General features: G+C 38.3%; 1 protein-coding gene across 2 annotated transcripts in view; it reads right to left on the reverse strand.

Annotated features, from left to right (window-relative positions):
- Dnah8 (dynein axonemal heavy chain 8) overlaps positions 1 to 16,247 on the reverse strand; it is a 286,935-nt gene that overhangs the window by 226,006 nt on the left and 44,682 nt on the right. For both annotated transcript variants that reach the window (XM_005318733.5, XM_078020075.1), the window contains exons 9-14: positions 12,162 to 12,308; positions 7,724 to 7,921; positions 5,014 to 5,090; positions 3,452 to 3,551; positions 2,760 to 2,879; positions 974 to 1,109 (exon numbers count right to left, since the gene is read on the reverse strand). In XM_005318733.5, the coding sequence (XP_005318790.3) occupies positions 974 to 1,109; positions 2,760 to 2,879; positions 3,452 to 3,551; positions 5,014 to 5,090; positions 7,724 to 7,921; positions 12,162 to 12,308 (778 nt within the window). The remainder of the gene's footprint in view (positions 1 to 973; positions 1,110 to 2,759; positions 2,880 to 3,451; positions 3,552 to 5,013; positions 5,091 to 7,723; positions 7,922 to 12,161; positions 12,309 to 16,247) is intronic.

Genomic DNA, 16,247 nt, shown 5'->3' on the forward strand with positions numbered 1-16,247 from the left:
TTCTGGAACCAAAAGGTAGAAACAGGAACAGCCCCTCTCACCATCATCCCTAAGCACCTGCAGAATGTGTGCTCCCCAGGCCTGCAACTCCATGCTCTGCCCAAGGGGAGATCCTGGTTTGGGAGACAGACAGAACTCCACCAGGGAATACGGGAGGAATTGCATCAAGGTCATGGCTCAGAGCTGAAGGTTGTGGTTTTGACTTTATGGTTAAGATAGGACAAAACAGGAAACTCAACTGACCAACAATTGAGTCTACAAGAAAATCACACCCCGATGGAGACAGATGTGGGAGAACCATCCCCGGCCCCACACTAAGCTCTGCCCAAAGCCTTGGCTGCATAACCCCTCCCCTCAGAGGCACCTGAGCCAACCTTAACACTATTAAGTCACTGGAGCTCAAAACTGAAGTCCAATGCAACAACAGAAAAGGAAAAAAACAGATGAGTGGGAAAGAAAAAAGAGAAGGAGGAAGGGAGGCAGTGATTCTATCTCCCCTGATTGGGACTGAGATTTGAATCGACAACATGATAAAAACAGAATACAGATAAATCTATGGAGAAGGTATCTATAACATATTTTCACTTTTAAATACTGTTTTTCAGGAGAAATTAATAATTTATGTATATCAATTTTACTATCATGATAACTTTTGCTACTAAAATCCAACTGTTGGACCAGGCATGGTGGTGAGGGCCTGTGGTTTCTGCTAGTTGGGAGGCTGTGGCAGGGACATCACCAGAGCCCAAGAGTTCTAGACCAGCCTGGGCAACATGGTGTGACCCTGTCTCCAAAAAATTTTTAAAAGAAAGAAGAAAATCAGAAGACTAATAGGAAAATAAACCACTATTATCATCCCTAAATCTAAATTTCAACTAGCCTAAAAATTATGTGAAAGGGATATAAAATATTCTCCAGAACCATGAACTCACTCAGAGTCCCCAGCCCCCACTTGCGACCCTCTTACACTCACCATATTGCAATTGCGAAATCTCCCGGACCCAGGCTGTGTGGTAGATAACCTCAAATTCCACCAGCACATAGGAGATTTTGTTATACTGACGGATGACAGATTTACCTTCCAAACTTGACAAAATTTCGGAGTTTTTCTGTGTTTTTTTTTTAAGGGAAAAAAGAAAGGTATATTTTAAGAAGTTGCAGACTGTTTTCATAAAACTTTATATTTAAGATGACAGCAAAGAGTTGTGCTATCCATTGAGGATGTAAGAGATGGGGAAGGCCGTGGAAGCTGGAGATATGAGTAGGAAAGCATTACCAGTAGAGAGGGAGCATTGTAAAAGGAAAGGATTTAAAAAGAGAGGTCTTGCCAGGTGTGGTGGCACACACCTGTCAGCCCGGCAGCTCCAGAGACTGAAGCAGAAGAAGAGACTGAGGCAACTTAGTGAGGCTCTAAGCAATTTAGTGAGACCCTGAATCTAAATAAAAATATAAAAAAGGCTGGGGATGCGGTTCAGTAGTTAACCCCTGGGTTCAATTCCTAGTACAAAAAAAAAAAAAGGTCTTGCTGGGTGCAGTAGTGCATATCTGTGATCCCAGCATCCCAAAGAGGCTGAGGCAGGAGGATCACAAGTTTGAGGCCAGCCTCAGCAAATAAAAAATAAAAAGGAGTAGGGATGTAGCTCAGTGGTAGAGTTCCCCTGGGTCCAATCCCCAGTGCCTTCAAAAAATAAATAATAGAAAAAGAGAGGTCTCTAGCCCTACAACCAGTCCTAGGCATTAGGAGTCTCCACCTCCAAGTCTCTAGTCCGTCCCTACAACTGACTGATACTGTGAATATCATAGCAGAATCATAAATTCCAGCACCAAAAAAAAGTAGATATATATCAAAGAATTAAAACCAAGTTTCTTTACATAAAATTGAAAGATTTAGGTTTCAATTCACAAATGCCAAACAAAGCGATCTCTACTCTCCCTCTATAGCAACTTGAGTCCCCACCTCAACCTTTTGTCTAAGGCCAAGGTTTTGTTTTTGTTTTTATTTTTAAAAAGAACTTTTTTAAGATTCAGAACAATGAAATAAATGATAACAGCCAAACCAAACAGCAGAAACTTCATACTGAATAATGCCCTATATAAAGTAATAATAAAATGACTTGCAAGACTACCATTTTATAATTATTTCATTCTGCATTCAGCCATACGACACAGCAGCAAGAAAATCACTCTACTCTGGTGCTCTCTGCCTCTTACATGAAAACAAAACTAAAACAAAGAAAAGACAAAGTGGCAGTTTCAGAATGCCAACCGGGCCTCAGACTAGCCTGTTCTTGAGAAATCTAATAATTGTAAGGACATCAAGAATGAACATACTGTTATGCCCTGTCTAGGGCTAAGATCCTCTCAAAGGAATACAGTCAGTATATCTCACCTTCATTAAATACATATCCGTGAACCATCTGTCCACACATGGAAGCAAGCTTTGCGCTAGGCCTGCACTTTACAGCATTCTCAAACAATTATTTTTTAAAAGTCTTTATAAAGTGTCTGTATTATTAAAAGACATAACATTATGAGATGCACCAACTCTGAGATAACTGTAATTGAACTGGCTTATCTACACAACACAAAAGAATTGACTGAGTCTCAAGCATATTTATAAGCTAAATTTTCTTTGCCCAGTAAAGAACTGACCTCATCTTATCGGGCACAAATATTACAGGGTAAAATGTACCTGCAAAGCAATTTTGTATTAAAATCACCACAATACACACATATTATAAATGTAATTATTGGCTTACAAAGAAATAGTTGATGGGCTCGTTGATCCGGCGATAGAGCTGCCTCACCCAAAGTATCTTTCCTGCAATAGGAGGCATATTGCGAGCAAGAGGAGGATCGTCTTTTTGAGAATGATAAAGCTGTAATTAAAATATGGTGTTAACATTTGAATTCTAAAGTGGAGAAGTACAATAGTATTTGTACAGTTACTTAACCATTATTCACATGTTGCATATAGAAGGGGTCACTAATTATGTAAAAGTACTTCAAAAGAATTGATAATTCGAAGCTCAGAAACAATGATGTCTACAATATATGATACTTAATTCTCTCTTCAACCTTTATTTCCTATTGCATGTATTTTTTTTCTGCCCAAATTTTATGGACACTTTCAAAGGAAGAAGCATATCTGTCACAATATTCTCCAGAGCCAACCTTTCCATATTTAAAAATACTAACTTAAGTGGGCTTTGCCATACACACAACTGACTGCTGTGGCAAAAAGACACCACTTCTTTAGAGTAAAGAAGTGGTGACCTGGCTGTCCAGCGACATGCCCCACCAGCACCTTCCCACATGAGGAAAGGAACCTTGAAGGTCCTCAGCAGTGAAAGAGATTCCTCCAAAAAGCTTGGCACTGGAGAGTGTTCAGATTATTTTTCTTTTTTGTACTATGACTATGCATAATTCCATTCATAAACAGGCCACTTGCCTTTTTAGTAGCTTCAAGTTCAGCCACATAATACTGAAGAATTCGCTCAATTGTGTGGTCGATTTCTAACTGAAGACAGGGAATGTTCAGCTTCTGAAATCTAAAAGTAATTCAAGCTGAGTCATCAAAAAGGAAGTGAGAAATATACTAACTACAGGTTCATTCACCTGACAAGATATTCATACTGGACCTCACACACTGGACTAGAATGTCCCCTGATGAAAGAGGCAGGGACACCTACACTCTCCTGGAGCTTATGGAAAAGGCAGCTTTCAGTGAAGAGTCACACGAGCAATGGTTGAAATTAAGAGGAAGCTAGAAATGCATATAACAGGGGACCTGGCCAAGTCTGAGGAATCAAGACAAACTTCCCTGAGGATGTGACATTTAAGCTGACATGAAAGAGAAGAGTGGAAAATGGCTCAGTAAAAGTGCAGTGGAGCACACTGAAAGTACCTCTGCCAATGTTAGTGCTCAGGTAATTCCAAGTAAGCAGAGCCCTGATGATGACTTTGTCCACCAAACAGCACCTCCACTGAGAACAGTGATGCACAGGAAGTAACAGGACCATAATGTTGATAATAATATGAATTGACAATAGCGTCCATAGGTAAAAACAAAACAAAACAACGGGGGTGGGGGCAGAGATGGAAGAGAGAGACAGAGAATGAAGTTGTCAAGAAAATGGTACCTGTAGACTGCAGTACTGCCACTCGTCAGAATTACATTATGTCTGAATCTTACAATGGTCTCTCAAGGTATGGGTCATCATTACAGAGATATGGAACTTGAAATTGTGTTTTCAGAAGGACAAGCTGGACCCAAACCCAGATCCTCTGACTCCCAGAAGAGTTCCTAAAGGGACCCAACATGGGACTTGGGTTACCTACGCCTGAGCTGGAAAAGTAAGGCCTCTGGTCCAGCTCGTCCTTCTAATCCAGATTCCCTGCCCGCTGCAGGGGAACTGCTGTTTGGAGTGGAGGGAAAGGAAACTGAGGGAGAGTAGCTTTTAGGTGCTCTTACCACAAAAAGAAAGAGAGGGGATAACTGTGTGAGATGATGGATATGTGAATTGCTTGGTTGCAGTAACCACTCCACAGTATACATCAAAACATCATGCTGTACACCTTAAGTATATGCAATGAAATGAACTTTAAACAAAAAAATATAGGAGATCAATCCCTCAGAAGAAAAATGAAAAAATTTTACTCTTATATAATCTCATTTTGGGAAATGCCTTCAATATGTAGAATTAAACATTATTCGTTCCCTTCCCAATAACTTACAGAATTAACCTTCAGCATATTACAGGACTAGGGGTGGGGGAACATGGCAGCTAATTTCATTTTGTTACTGAAAGACTTCTATTATAAAAATGCAATGAAAAAAATAACATCCTCTATTTCAAATTTTTATCAACCTATTTAATGGTAATTGAAAGGTTAACATTTTAAGTATTCAGGTTAATGTAGGAGAGATTTCTGAGCAGTATCTTATTTGAAATTGTGTTTTCAGATAAGTGTCCCACCTAGAGACTGTACTGCTTAAAGTATTATAAATACCTTTGCAGCAGCTGAAGAGCCTGCTGAGAAGACAAGATTTTTCCAAAAGTACTGTTCATAAATGCTTGTATTTGTACCTAAAAAATATTAATATTTACATGATTTTTTATGTTAAGGAAGAGATTAGTTAATGAATTTTCTACAGAATCAAATAGATTCCAAGATATCTACCCATCTAGAAATGCTCCATCCAGTATGACAGCCACAGGCCACATTGTAGATCTTGAGCACTTAAAATATAACTACTTAGAAATTAGACGTCTGTAAATGTAAAATACATGCAGGATTTCAAAGACAAAAAAAAGATGATGTAAAATAGCTCGTTAATAATTTTTATATTAATGCCATTTTAAAATTACACCATTTAGAATGAACTGGGCTGAATAAAGCATAATTATTAAAATTAATTTCACCTGCCTCTTTTTACTCTATTGATGTGGCTTTTAGAAAAATCAAAGTTACATGTGTTTTCCATTTGCAGCTCATTACTGTATATCACTGTTTAGAGAATTTATGAAAGGACTGTCCCTTACCAAACATTTTTCTCTGGAACATTTAGAATGTCTAAGTGTGCTCCTAGAGCAATGTAATGACACTACACACCAGGGGCAAGAGTTATCATTTTCCAACACTGCTACTCTCAGAAACATCTTTGCCACTGCTAAGAAGGAATGAACAACAGAAAATGTTCTTCCAAGACTCCTCCTATCCCAAGAAGTGAACTCCAAATTCCTGATACCAAAAGAAGGAGCTGAATCACTGTGCAAATTACTTTTACAGATTATATTGGTTAGATCTACTAATATGCATCACACCCACGAACTGAACATTGGAAAAGGAAGAAAAATTAAAACACTGCCACCTCAAGCAAATTATCTGTTACAAGGCTAATCTGGCCTCTGAACTTACTGAAAGCTAAAATTTGCATCTAGGACCACAATGTCTTTTAAAACATAAAAATCCTTAGTAATAAGCCTTTAAAATAATTTAAAAGATAACAAGTTTTTTAAAAAAATCTCTATTGCCAAGCTGAGGTTGTCGCTCAGTGGTAGAGCACTTGCCTCACACATGTGCGGCACTGAGGTCGATCCTCAGCACCACATAAAAATAAATAAATAAACTGTTTCCATCCAACTAAAAAAATATTAAAAAAAAAAAAAAAAACTCCATTGCGGGAGGAGGGTGGGAATGGGCGCGGCTGAGGTTGTGGCTCAGTGGTAGAACACTCGCCTAACATGTGCAAGGTGCTGGGTTCGATCCTCAGCACTACATAAAAAGTAAATAAGTAAAATAAAGGTATTGTGTCCAACTACAACTAAAAAAATGAAATAAATAAAATAAAGTTAAAAAAAATTCCATTGCCATAAACATTTAATTCCCAATGCATTTTGGAAGCAAACTCTATCCTACTCAACTAATCCAAAATTAAAAGTAATAACTAAACTATGTCTTAACATTAAAGAATCTAATTGTCAAAAGCTAAAAGGAAATCTATGCCAAAAATAAAAAGCATTATTATTAGAATGATAGAATTTTATGAATTTTTAAAACTATACTGCCCATATTATATGTAATATAGTTTTTTAAATTAATACATGCAACAAAAATATTTCTGTTTGTGTGTGTGTGTGTGTGTGTGTGTGCGCGCGCGCGCACACGTGTTCATGCACATGGCAGGACGTGCTGGGGATCTAACCCAGAGCCCCAGGCTTGCTACCACCAAGCTATATCCTCAGTCCAAAACTGACTTTTTTTCTGGCAAGAATTTCAGATGCAAAAAGAGGACCAAGAATATTCTTGTCCCCGCCTGTGTCTCCAGGATGTTCTACAGCAAAGAGATTGTTTCCTGAGGCTAAACTTGGTTCATTGATAGTTTTCAGTTAGAAAATAACAGAGGTCATATAAGTCCAAAAGGTAAGCAATATGTTACAGTCTCATCTAACATATTTTGTCTTCTCCTCCTCATGCCTCTTGTGTCCCTTAATCTGTGACACAAGTGAGATCAGAGCTCTTCAGAGATGTCCTCTGTGGCTCCAGGAAGAATGCAGGCATAGGGCACAAGGCCAAAGGGAGAGTGACCCACCTTCCCCAGCTTCTCTCAGATATCTCTGTACTTAAAGAAAAAGGACTACAGATGGGCGCAGTGGCACACGCCTGTAATCCCAGTGGCTTGGGAAGCTGAGACAGAAGGATCGTGAGTTCAAAGCCAGCCTCAGCAAAAGCGAGGCACTAAGCAACTGAGTGAGACCCTGTCTATAAATAAAATACAAAATAGGGCTGGGGATGTGGCTCAGTGGTTGAGTGCCTCTGAGTTCAATCCCTGGTACCACCCCCAACCCTCGTTAAAAAAAATAAAGAAAAAAATAAAAAATAAAGACTATAAATTCTTTCTTACACTGGAAAAAATGACACTGGCACAATAAAAATGAAATGCAAATTTTAATGTAAATTGAAAATGAGCCATAACTCTAACAGCCCTTCAGGTTTCTGATTATTCACTGACATCTGGCATTGTATATGTTCATTTTTCATTAAAACAAAAAGTTAAAAAATATTTGTGGGCTCCTTTAAAACATTCACACTGCTAACATTTTTGTCAATTCACAGCAGGAATGTAACATAAATACTAAATATGTGAACATTGATTCTATTACAGGACAGTGCTACTGATCTTCAGCTTTCCTAAGGAAGAGCATGTATAACTACTCACCTCCAAACTATTGATTTTTGTCATAAAGTGCACAAAATCTTTGTCAAACTCTGTCCGTCTTGGATCCAGAATGTCATATTGTTTTTTCTGTACCCCTTGATATATATTTTTGAATTTTATTGCCATGATATCTATTCCTTCTATTGTAGAATTACTCAAGGATGTATATGTCTGAACAATCGTTATCATTTCTGAAATCTTAAACAGAGAAATGTTATTTATTTATTGGCAGTGCTGGGGATCAAACAGCACTGGCTAGGCAAGCACTCTACCTCCGAGCAGCAGCTGCAGCCCAATGCTATTTTATATTTTTTAAATGAGATATGAGGCCCCTTCTCTAAAACAAGTTCTTAATGAATCATTGGTTAAAAAATCAAACCGACAAACAGGCTCTAGAATCATTTAGATTAGACCAACCTGGGATGCTTTATCGCTAAGCTATATCCCCATCCTATCTATCTATCTAATCTATCTATCTATCTATCTATCTATCTATCTATCTATCTATCTATTTAAGCAGGGTCTAGTTAAGTTACTAAAGCTGACCTCAAAGTTGTCTTCTTCCTGCCTTAGCCTCCTGATTTGCTGGTATTACAGGTATGCACCACTACTGGACATGCATCCGGCTGGTCATTCTGACTTTGAATCTCAGCTTTTTATAACAGGCTCTACTTAGCTTGACCCTTGGGCTCTCCTTTTAAACTACTTAAGAGTTCACAGAGAGGAATGGGGCTGTGTCTCGATGGCAGAGTGTTTGCCTAGTGCATGTGAGGTACTAGGTCTGATCCTTAGCACCACATAAAAATAAAGGCATGCTGTCCACCTAAAACTACCAAAAAAAAAATTTTTTTAAAGAGTTCACAGGGGTAGTCCAATGGGGGTATGCCTCCTGTGCCCCACTCACCAAGAACAGCCCAACCAGGCTAAATCCTGGCCAAATTCAGAATAAGTTTGATAGCCTATATTTGAGGGTCTGGATGCCAATATCTACCAATTATACCTGGGAGAAATGCCAGTCATTCAACGGGATCTCAGTGCAGAGGAGTTGGAATAACCTAGCAATTGGGCCACACTTCAGGCAAGGCCTGTGGGACTGCTGCTTTAGCTCTGATTGCTGAGCTCTGGTGCTTAACTTTCTATTCTTAAAATAAGAGGCAGGGCCTTCCCAGAGACAAGGAAGAGGTACAATGCAACTACCCATTACCATCACCACTCAGCACCAAAGGAATGCCTAGGCTGCTTTTCACAGACAGATACCCATTCTGCCTAGAATCAGACTTGCAAACCAAGGATCTTTACTGCTATTAGGTTATTACGATCTACCAAACTCAAAATTGTGCCCAAGTTGGTAATTAGGACCCCCTTCAAAGTTCATGCTCTAGTGGTCCAGAAACATTATTGGCTGGCATGTGTCTCAGTGTAGCACCATCCTAGCATGCACGGGGTCCCAGATTCCCTCCCTAATCCCCAACACCACAAAGAGGCGGAGGAGATTAAGCATCTTTGTGGAACAAGTGCTGACCAACGGGGCATAATTATTAATTTGACACATGTCAATATCCTTCTAACTGGCCATATGCCCCCCAAATCACTACTGTTCACAAACCAGTCTTATACAACAATTTCTTAGATATGGCACCAAAAAGCACAAGGAACAAAAGAGAAACTAGATAAGTTGGGCTTCATAAAAATTAAATACCTCTCCTTCAGAGGAGAGTTAAAAGATAGCCCACAGAATTAAAGAAAATATTTGCAAATCAAATCTAATAAGGAATATACTCAGAATATATAAAGAATGCTTATGGGCTGGGGTTGTGGCTCAGTGGTAGAGCATTTGCTTCACATGTGTGAGGCACTAGGTTCAATTCTCAGCACCACATAAAAATAAATAAATAAAGGTCCATCAACAACTAAAAAAATGTTTTTAAAGAATGCTTACAATTCAAAAATAAAAATATAAACAACTCACAATATGCAAAACATTCAAACAGACATTCCTCCAAAAATGAAAAATAAATGGACAATAAGTACATGAAAAGATGCTCAAAATTATTAGTTATCAGGGAAAATCAAAACCACAGTGAGATACCACTTCACATCCACTACGACCGTCAAATTCAGAAGGACAGATGTGATAAACAAGTGTTGTTGAGGATGTAGAGAAATCTCAGCTTTTAGACCTTGCTAATTATAATGTAAACTCATGGAGCTACTTTGGAAAAATGTTTGGCATCTTTTCCTCAAAGACAAATATGGAGTTGCCTGCCAGTGGGGTGCAGTGGCAGGCACCTGTAGTCCCCAGCTACTCAAAGAGCTGCAGTGGGAGGATCACTTGGGCCTAGGAGTTTGAGACCAGCAGGGGCAAATTAGTGAGAAAATATGGGGTTGCCATATGACCCAGCAAGTCTGATTTTATGTAGATACCTGAGAAATAACAACATATGTCCACATTAAAAACTTACACACAAATGTTCGTAACAGCATTATTCATAATAGTAAAAGAGAGGAAGCAACCCACATGTCCATCATCAGATGAGTGGATAAATATTTATTCATGCAAAGAAATATTCAGTGATAAAATGTATAGTGTGAAAACATCATGCTAAATCAATGAAGCCAAAAGACTAAATAGTATATGATTCCATTTATATATTATGTCCAACATAGACACATCTATTAACGACAGAAAGTAGATTAGTGGATGGTTAGGCAGGGAAGAGGGGCAGATAGGATGTGACTGCTAATAGGTTTAGGGTGTGTTCAGTGGGAATAAAAATATCCTAAAATTATATTTTTGGTAGCTGTGTGAAAATATTAGGAACCATTTGACTTGTAAACTTTAAATGGGTAAATTGAATGATGTGAGAATTTTGTCCCAATAAAGCTGTTAAGAAAACAAATAAAAGAAATAAAAACCCCATAGCAGTATGTGTTAAGGACCCCACTTGGTCATTTGGTTCTCTATTTTCCTATCCTGGATGAATCAGGAGATTTAAAAATAAACACTGGCCTCTGGACATGTCTGGGAAATGCTCTTCAATCTACATCATGTCCCTCCACCCCCCTCCACTTACCAACAAAAGATGAATGGGATCCTAAAGACTACCAGGATCCAAGGAGTTTGAAAACAGTAGGGTGCCGGGACTACTGGCTAAATGAGATCTTTATAGACATGTCAAAGGCTAACTGCAAGGAACCTTTGGTGCTGGTTCCTTACATCCCTGAAAAAACACCATTCCTCCTCAGTGAGCCTTAACAAATGAAATGAAAGGTGCAGAAGTCTCCCAGCCACACCTGTCTAGCAAAGGCACAATGTCTAACCCCACACAATGTCTAGGCGCACGCAGGCCCAGAAAGAGGAGGGGCCAGACATCCAGATATTCCACAATGATTGGGTTCTGCCAGGCATTTGCAGGTATTTCATCTCACATCCTAACATCATGGTCAAGGGCAGAAGTTTCATGTTTATATATTTGTAATGCATTCCACTTTATGAAAGTGGAATGCATTACAATTCTTATTGTACATATAGAGCACAATTTTTCATCTCTCTGGTTGTATACATAGTATATTCACAACAATTTGTGTCTTCATACATGTACTTTGATAACGATGTTCATCACAAGCCACCATCATTTCTAACCCCCTGTCCCCTCTCTTCCCCTCCCACCCCTCTGCCCTATCTAGAGTTTATCTATTCTTCTCATGCTCCCTCCCTACCCCACTATGAATCAACCTTCTTATATCAGAGAAAACATTCGGCATTTGGTTTTGGGGGATTGGCTAACTTCACTTAGCATTATCTTCTCCATCTCCATCCATAATCCTGCAAATGCCATGATTTTATTCTCTTTATTGCTGAGTAATATTCCATTGTGTATATATGCCACAATTTTTTTTATCCATTCATCTATTGAAGGGCATCTAGGTTGGTTCCATAGTTTAGCTATTGTGAATCGTGCTGCTATAAACATTGATGTGACTTTGTCCCTATAGCATGCTGTTTTTAAGTCCTTTGGGTATAGACCGAGGAGAGGGATAGCTGGGTCAAATGGTGCTTCCATTCCCAAATTTCCAAGAAATCTCCATACTGCTTTCCATGTTGGCTGCACCAATTCGCAGTCCCACCAGCAGTGTATGAGTGTGCCTTTTCCCCACATCCTTGAAGGACAGAAGTTTTTAACATGGAAATAGAACTGAAGTCATGAGAGAGATGAAAGTTTGCAATAGCTGGTATGTGCCTGGCAAAAGGCAATAACTAAGGATAAAAAAATTATAATAAACGCAGTGATTTATGACTAATTTAATCAGATGGTTCATATTAATAGTGAGTCAAAAGATCTGGAACAATGATTTTCAATAACACTACATGAAGCATGAAACACAGGTGACTTGCGGGGATTGGGGGGGAGGGGTCCAGTGACTGCATAACACTTACCTTCTCCAGTCTTTTACAGAAAGCTTCAAATTTTCCAAATATGTACATTTCTGAAACCTCAAAAGATTTCTCTCCTGATGAGTCTAAAATCTGTTTCCTTGTTTTGTGAAAAGATGACTGATACTCCTTGAATAGAAAAATGCAATCCTACAAGAGAATTACAAGAAGGGGTGGGGTGGTGAGACGTTTGTTCTCGAATCTTCAAAAATTCTATCCTCGCACAGAACTCATCATGCAAGCCCCTCAAACAGGGGCTGCTGCTGTTAACCAAGCTCAAGTTCTCTGTCTGTCTATATATTCAAAGCCTGTAAAGACCAATATAGTTTTTAAATACACACAGAGTGTTTTCATCTCTTCATCCTCATTATTTTCCCTTATCCTACATCAAACTATGACATATACTATTTGTTTTCATATGTTCATAGCTAATTACTGCTCCCAAGAGCCCCAGTAGTTATCTGTCAAGACATGTCTATTCAGCTGACATCCTTCTTTGAATCATCATTCTTAATATTCTTGATATTCTTTATGTTTTATGTAACATAAAGACTTTGTAATAACAACTTACCATCCAACTATCATTGCTCCAAAAGGAGATCATAAAGGATTTTTATTTTATTTTATTTTGGAAGTACTAGGGATTGAACCAAGGGCTTTACACTTGCTAGACAAGTGCTCTGCCACTGAGCTACATCTCCAGCCCAAGAACATAAAAGTTTTTGATTGGCTGAAATCCTAACATTTGACTGCAGCTATACCATTGGCCAGTCATTAATAGGAGCAAGGTGATATCTCATTGTTGTTTTAATTTGCAAAACTAAAGGCATCATCAGTGAACTGAGGAGAAATACAAAAGAGGATACAGTCGATAGGGTTCAGTAGGAATTAACTATCGTGTCAAGCTCACATTTTCTAAAACCAAACTACTCTTCAATGTTAAAATTTCTCAGTGCTACCAGGGGCCATTTTTACATGCAGATTATCCCCTTGAGATAATTATTTCATTTTCTTTGGATGTGCACCCACAAGAGGGAGCACTAGATCACATGGTAGTTCTACTTTTGATTTTTTGAGGAACCTCTTACACACTGTTTCACTATTTTCCATAATGGCTGTACCAACTAATATTCCCACCAGCAGTGCTCAAGAGTCCCCTTTTTTTTTTTTTTAGAGAGAGAGAGAATTTTTAATATTTATTTTTTTGTTTTCGGCAGACACAACATCTTTGTATGTGGTGCTGAGGATCGAACCCGGGCCGCACACATGACAGTCGAGCGCACTACCGCTTGAGCCACATCCCCAGCCCCAAGAGTCCCCTTTTATGCAATTCTTGCCACTGCTTGTTATCTTGTCATTGTTATAATAGACATTCTAATAGGAGTGAAGTGACATCATTGTTTTAACTTGCAAAGCTGGGAGCATCATCCAGGCTGACTTCAAAATGTATTACAAAGCTACAGTAATCAAAACAGAAAGGTACTGGCATGAAAACAAACATAATCAACAACAGAACAGAGGAGAGGACCAGAAATAAATCCAGGTATTAAGGCCAACCCAGATGGTTCACCTTCAATAAGGTGCCAAGATCACAGAATGGAGAAAGAGAATTCCTTTCAATAAATTGTGTAAGGAGAATCTCCTCCTGCTATTTTGAAATTGGACTCTAACCTCACACAGTATACAAAAGTCAACTCAAACAGGGTAAAGACTTCAAAGTTAAGACATGAAACTATAAAATTCATAGAAGAAAACATATGTTCCTTGACATTGGTCTGAGTCATTTTTAAATGACTAAAGTTTAAGAAACAGAAGCAAAAATACACAAATAGGGTACATCAATTAAAAAACTACACAGCAAAGGAAATAAGCAACAGGGTGAAGAGGCAATAAGATGGGTGACAGTATTTGCAAACCATGCATCTGGTAAGAGGTTCAGATCCAAAATATAAGGCATTTGAACAATTCAATAGCAAGAAAGGACCTGATTTAAAAATGGGCAAAGGACCCAAAGACATTTCTTAAAAGACATACCATTAGGTATGTGAAAATGTGCTCAGTGTAACTAATCCTCAGTTTTATTTTTATTTTTGTTTATTTGTTTTGGGTTTTTCTTTTTTCTTTTTTGTTTTGTTTTGTTTTATTTGTGCTGAAAAATTAAACTGAGGGGTGCTTAACAACTGAGCTGCATCCCCAGTGCCCCCTCATTTTGTTTTGAGACAGGGTCTCACTAAGTTGCTTAGGGCTTCAGTAAGGCTGCTCTTGAACTTTTGATCCACCTGCCTCAACCTCTGGGATCACAGGTGTGCACCACCATGCCTGGCTCAGTTTCTTTTCTTTCTTTTTTTTTTTAAATTATGAACATTTATTTCTTTTTTAAATTTTTTCTTCTAATTTGTTATATATGACAACAGAATATATTACATCCATATTACACATATAGAGCACAAATTTTTTAAGCTCTAGTTGTATACAAAGTAGCCTCACACCATTCATGTCTTCATACATGTACTTTGGATAATGATGTTCATCTCATTCCACCATCATTTCTAACCCCCTGTCCCCTCCCTTCCCCTTCCACCCCTTTACCCTATCTAGAGTTCATCTATTCTTCCCATACTCCCCCTCCCAACCGCACTACGAATCAGCCTCCTTATATCAGAGAAAATTTTCAACATTTGGTTTTGGGGGATTGGCTAACTTCACTTAGCATTATCTTCTCCAACTTCATCCATTTACCTACAAATGCCATTATTTTATTCTCTTTTATTGCTGAGTAATATTCCACTATGTATATAAGCCACAATTTCTTTATCCATTCATCTACTGAAGGGAATCTAGGTTGGTTCCACAATTTAGCTTTCATGAATTGTGCTGCTATAAACATTGATGAGGCTGTGTCCCTGTAGTATGCTGTTTTTTAAGTCCTTTGGGTATAGATTGAGGACAGGGATAGCTGGGTCAAATGGTAGTTCCATTCCCAGTTTTCCAAGGAATCTCCATACTGCTTTCCATATTAGCTGCACCAATTTGTAGTCCTACCAACAATGTAGGAGTGTGCCTTTTTACTGACATCCTCGCCAAATCTTACAGTTGTTTGTATTCTCTTTTTTAATATTTATTTTTTATTTTTAGGTGGACACAATATCTTTACTTTCATATGGTGCTGAGGATCAAACCCAGTGCCTCATGCTGAGCCACAACCCCAGCCCTTGTTTGTGTTCTTAGTAGCTGCCATTCTATCTTAGAGTAGTTTAAAAAAAAAATTTATTTTTTTAGTTGACACAGCACCTTTATTTCACTTGTTTATTTTTGTATGTGGTGCTGAGGATCGAACTCAGGGTCTTGCATGTGCGAGGCGAGCGCTCTACCACTGAGCCACAACCCCAGCCCCTTAGAGTAGTTTTGATTTGCATTTCTCTAATTGCTTAGAGATGCTGAACATTTTTTCATGTTTGTTGATTGATTGTATATCATCTTCTGAGAAGTGTCTGTTAAGGTCCTTGGCCTATTTATTGATTGGGTTATTTGGGGGTTTTTGGTGTTTAGCTTTTTGAGTTCTTTATATATATACCCTAGAGATTAGTGCTCTATCTGATTTGTGAGGAGTAAAAATTTGCTCCCAAGATGTAGGCTTTCTATTCATCTCACTGATTGTTTCTTTTGCTGAGAAGAAACTTTCTAGTTTGAATCCATCCCATTTATTGATTCTTGATTTTAATTCGTGGGCCAACGGAGTCTTATTAAGGAAGTTGGGGCCTAATCAGACATGATGAAGATTATGGCCTACTTTTTCTTCTATTGAACACAGGATTTCTGGTTTAATTCCTAGGTCATTGATTCATTTCAAGTTGAGTTTTGTACATGGTGAGAGATAGAGGTTTACTTTCATTTTGTTGCATATGGATTTACAGTTTTCCCAGCACTTTTTGTTGAAGAGGCTATCTTTTCTTCAATGTATAATATAATTATAATTTTATGGGTTAGTTTCTGTGTCCTCTATTCTGTACCATTAGTCTACCAGTCTGTTTTGTGCCAATACTATACTTTTTTTGTTACTATTACTCTGTAGTATAGTTTAAGATCTGG

Source organism: Ictidomys tridecemlineatus, chromosome 8 (genome assembly GCF_052094955.1).
Source record: "Ictidomys tridecemlineatus isolate mIctTri1 chromosome 8, mIctTri1.hap1, whole genome shotgun sequence".
Classification (NCBI taxonomy): Eukaryota; Metazoa; Chordata; class Mammalia; order Rodentia; family Sciuridae; genus Ictidomys; species Ictidomys tridecemlineatus.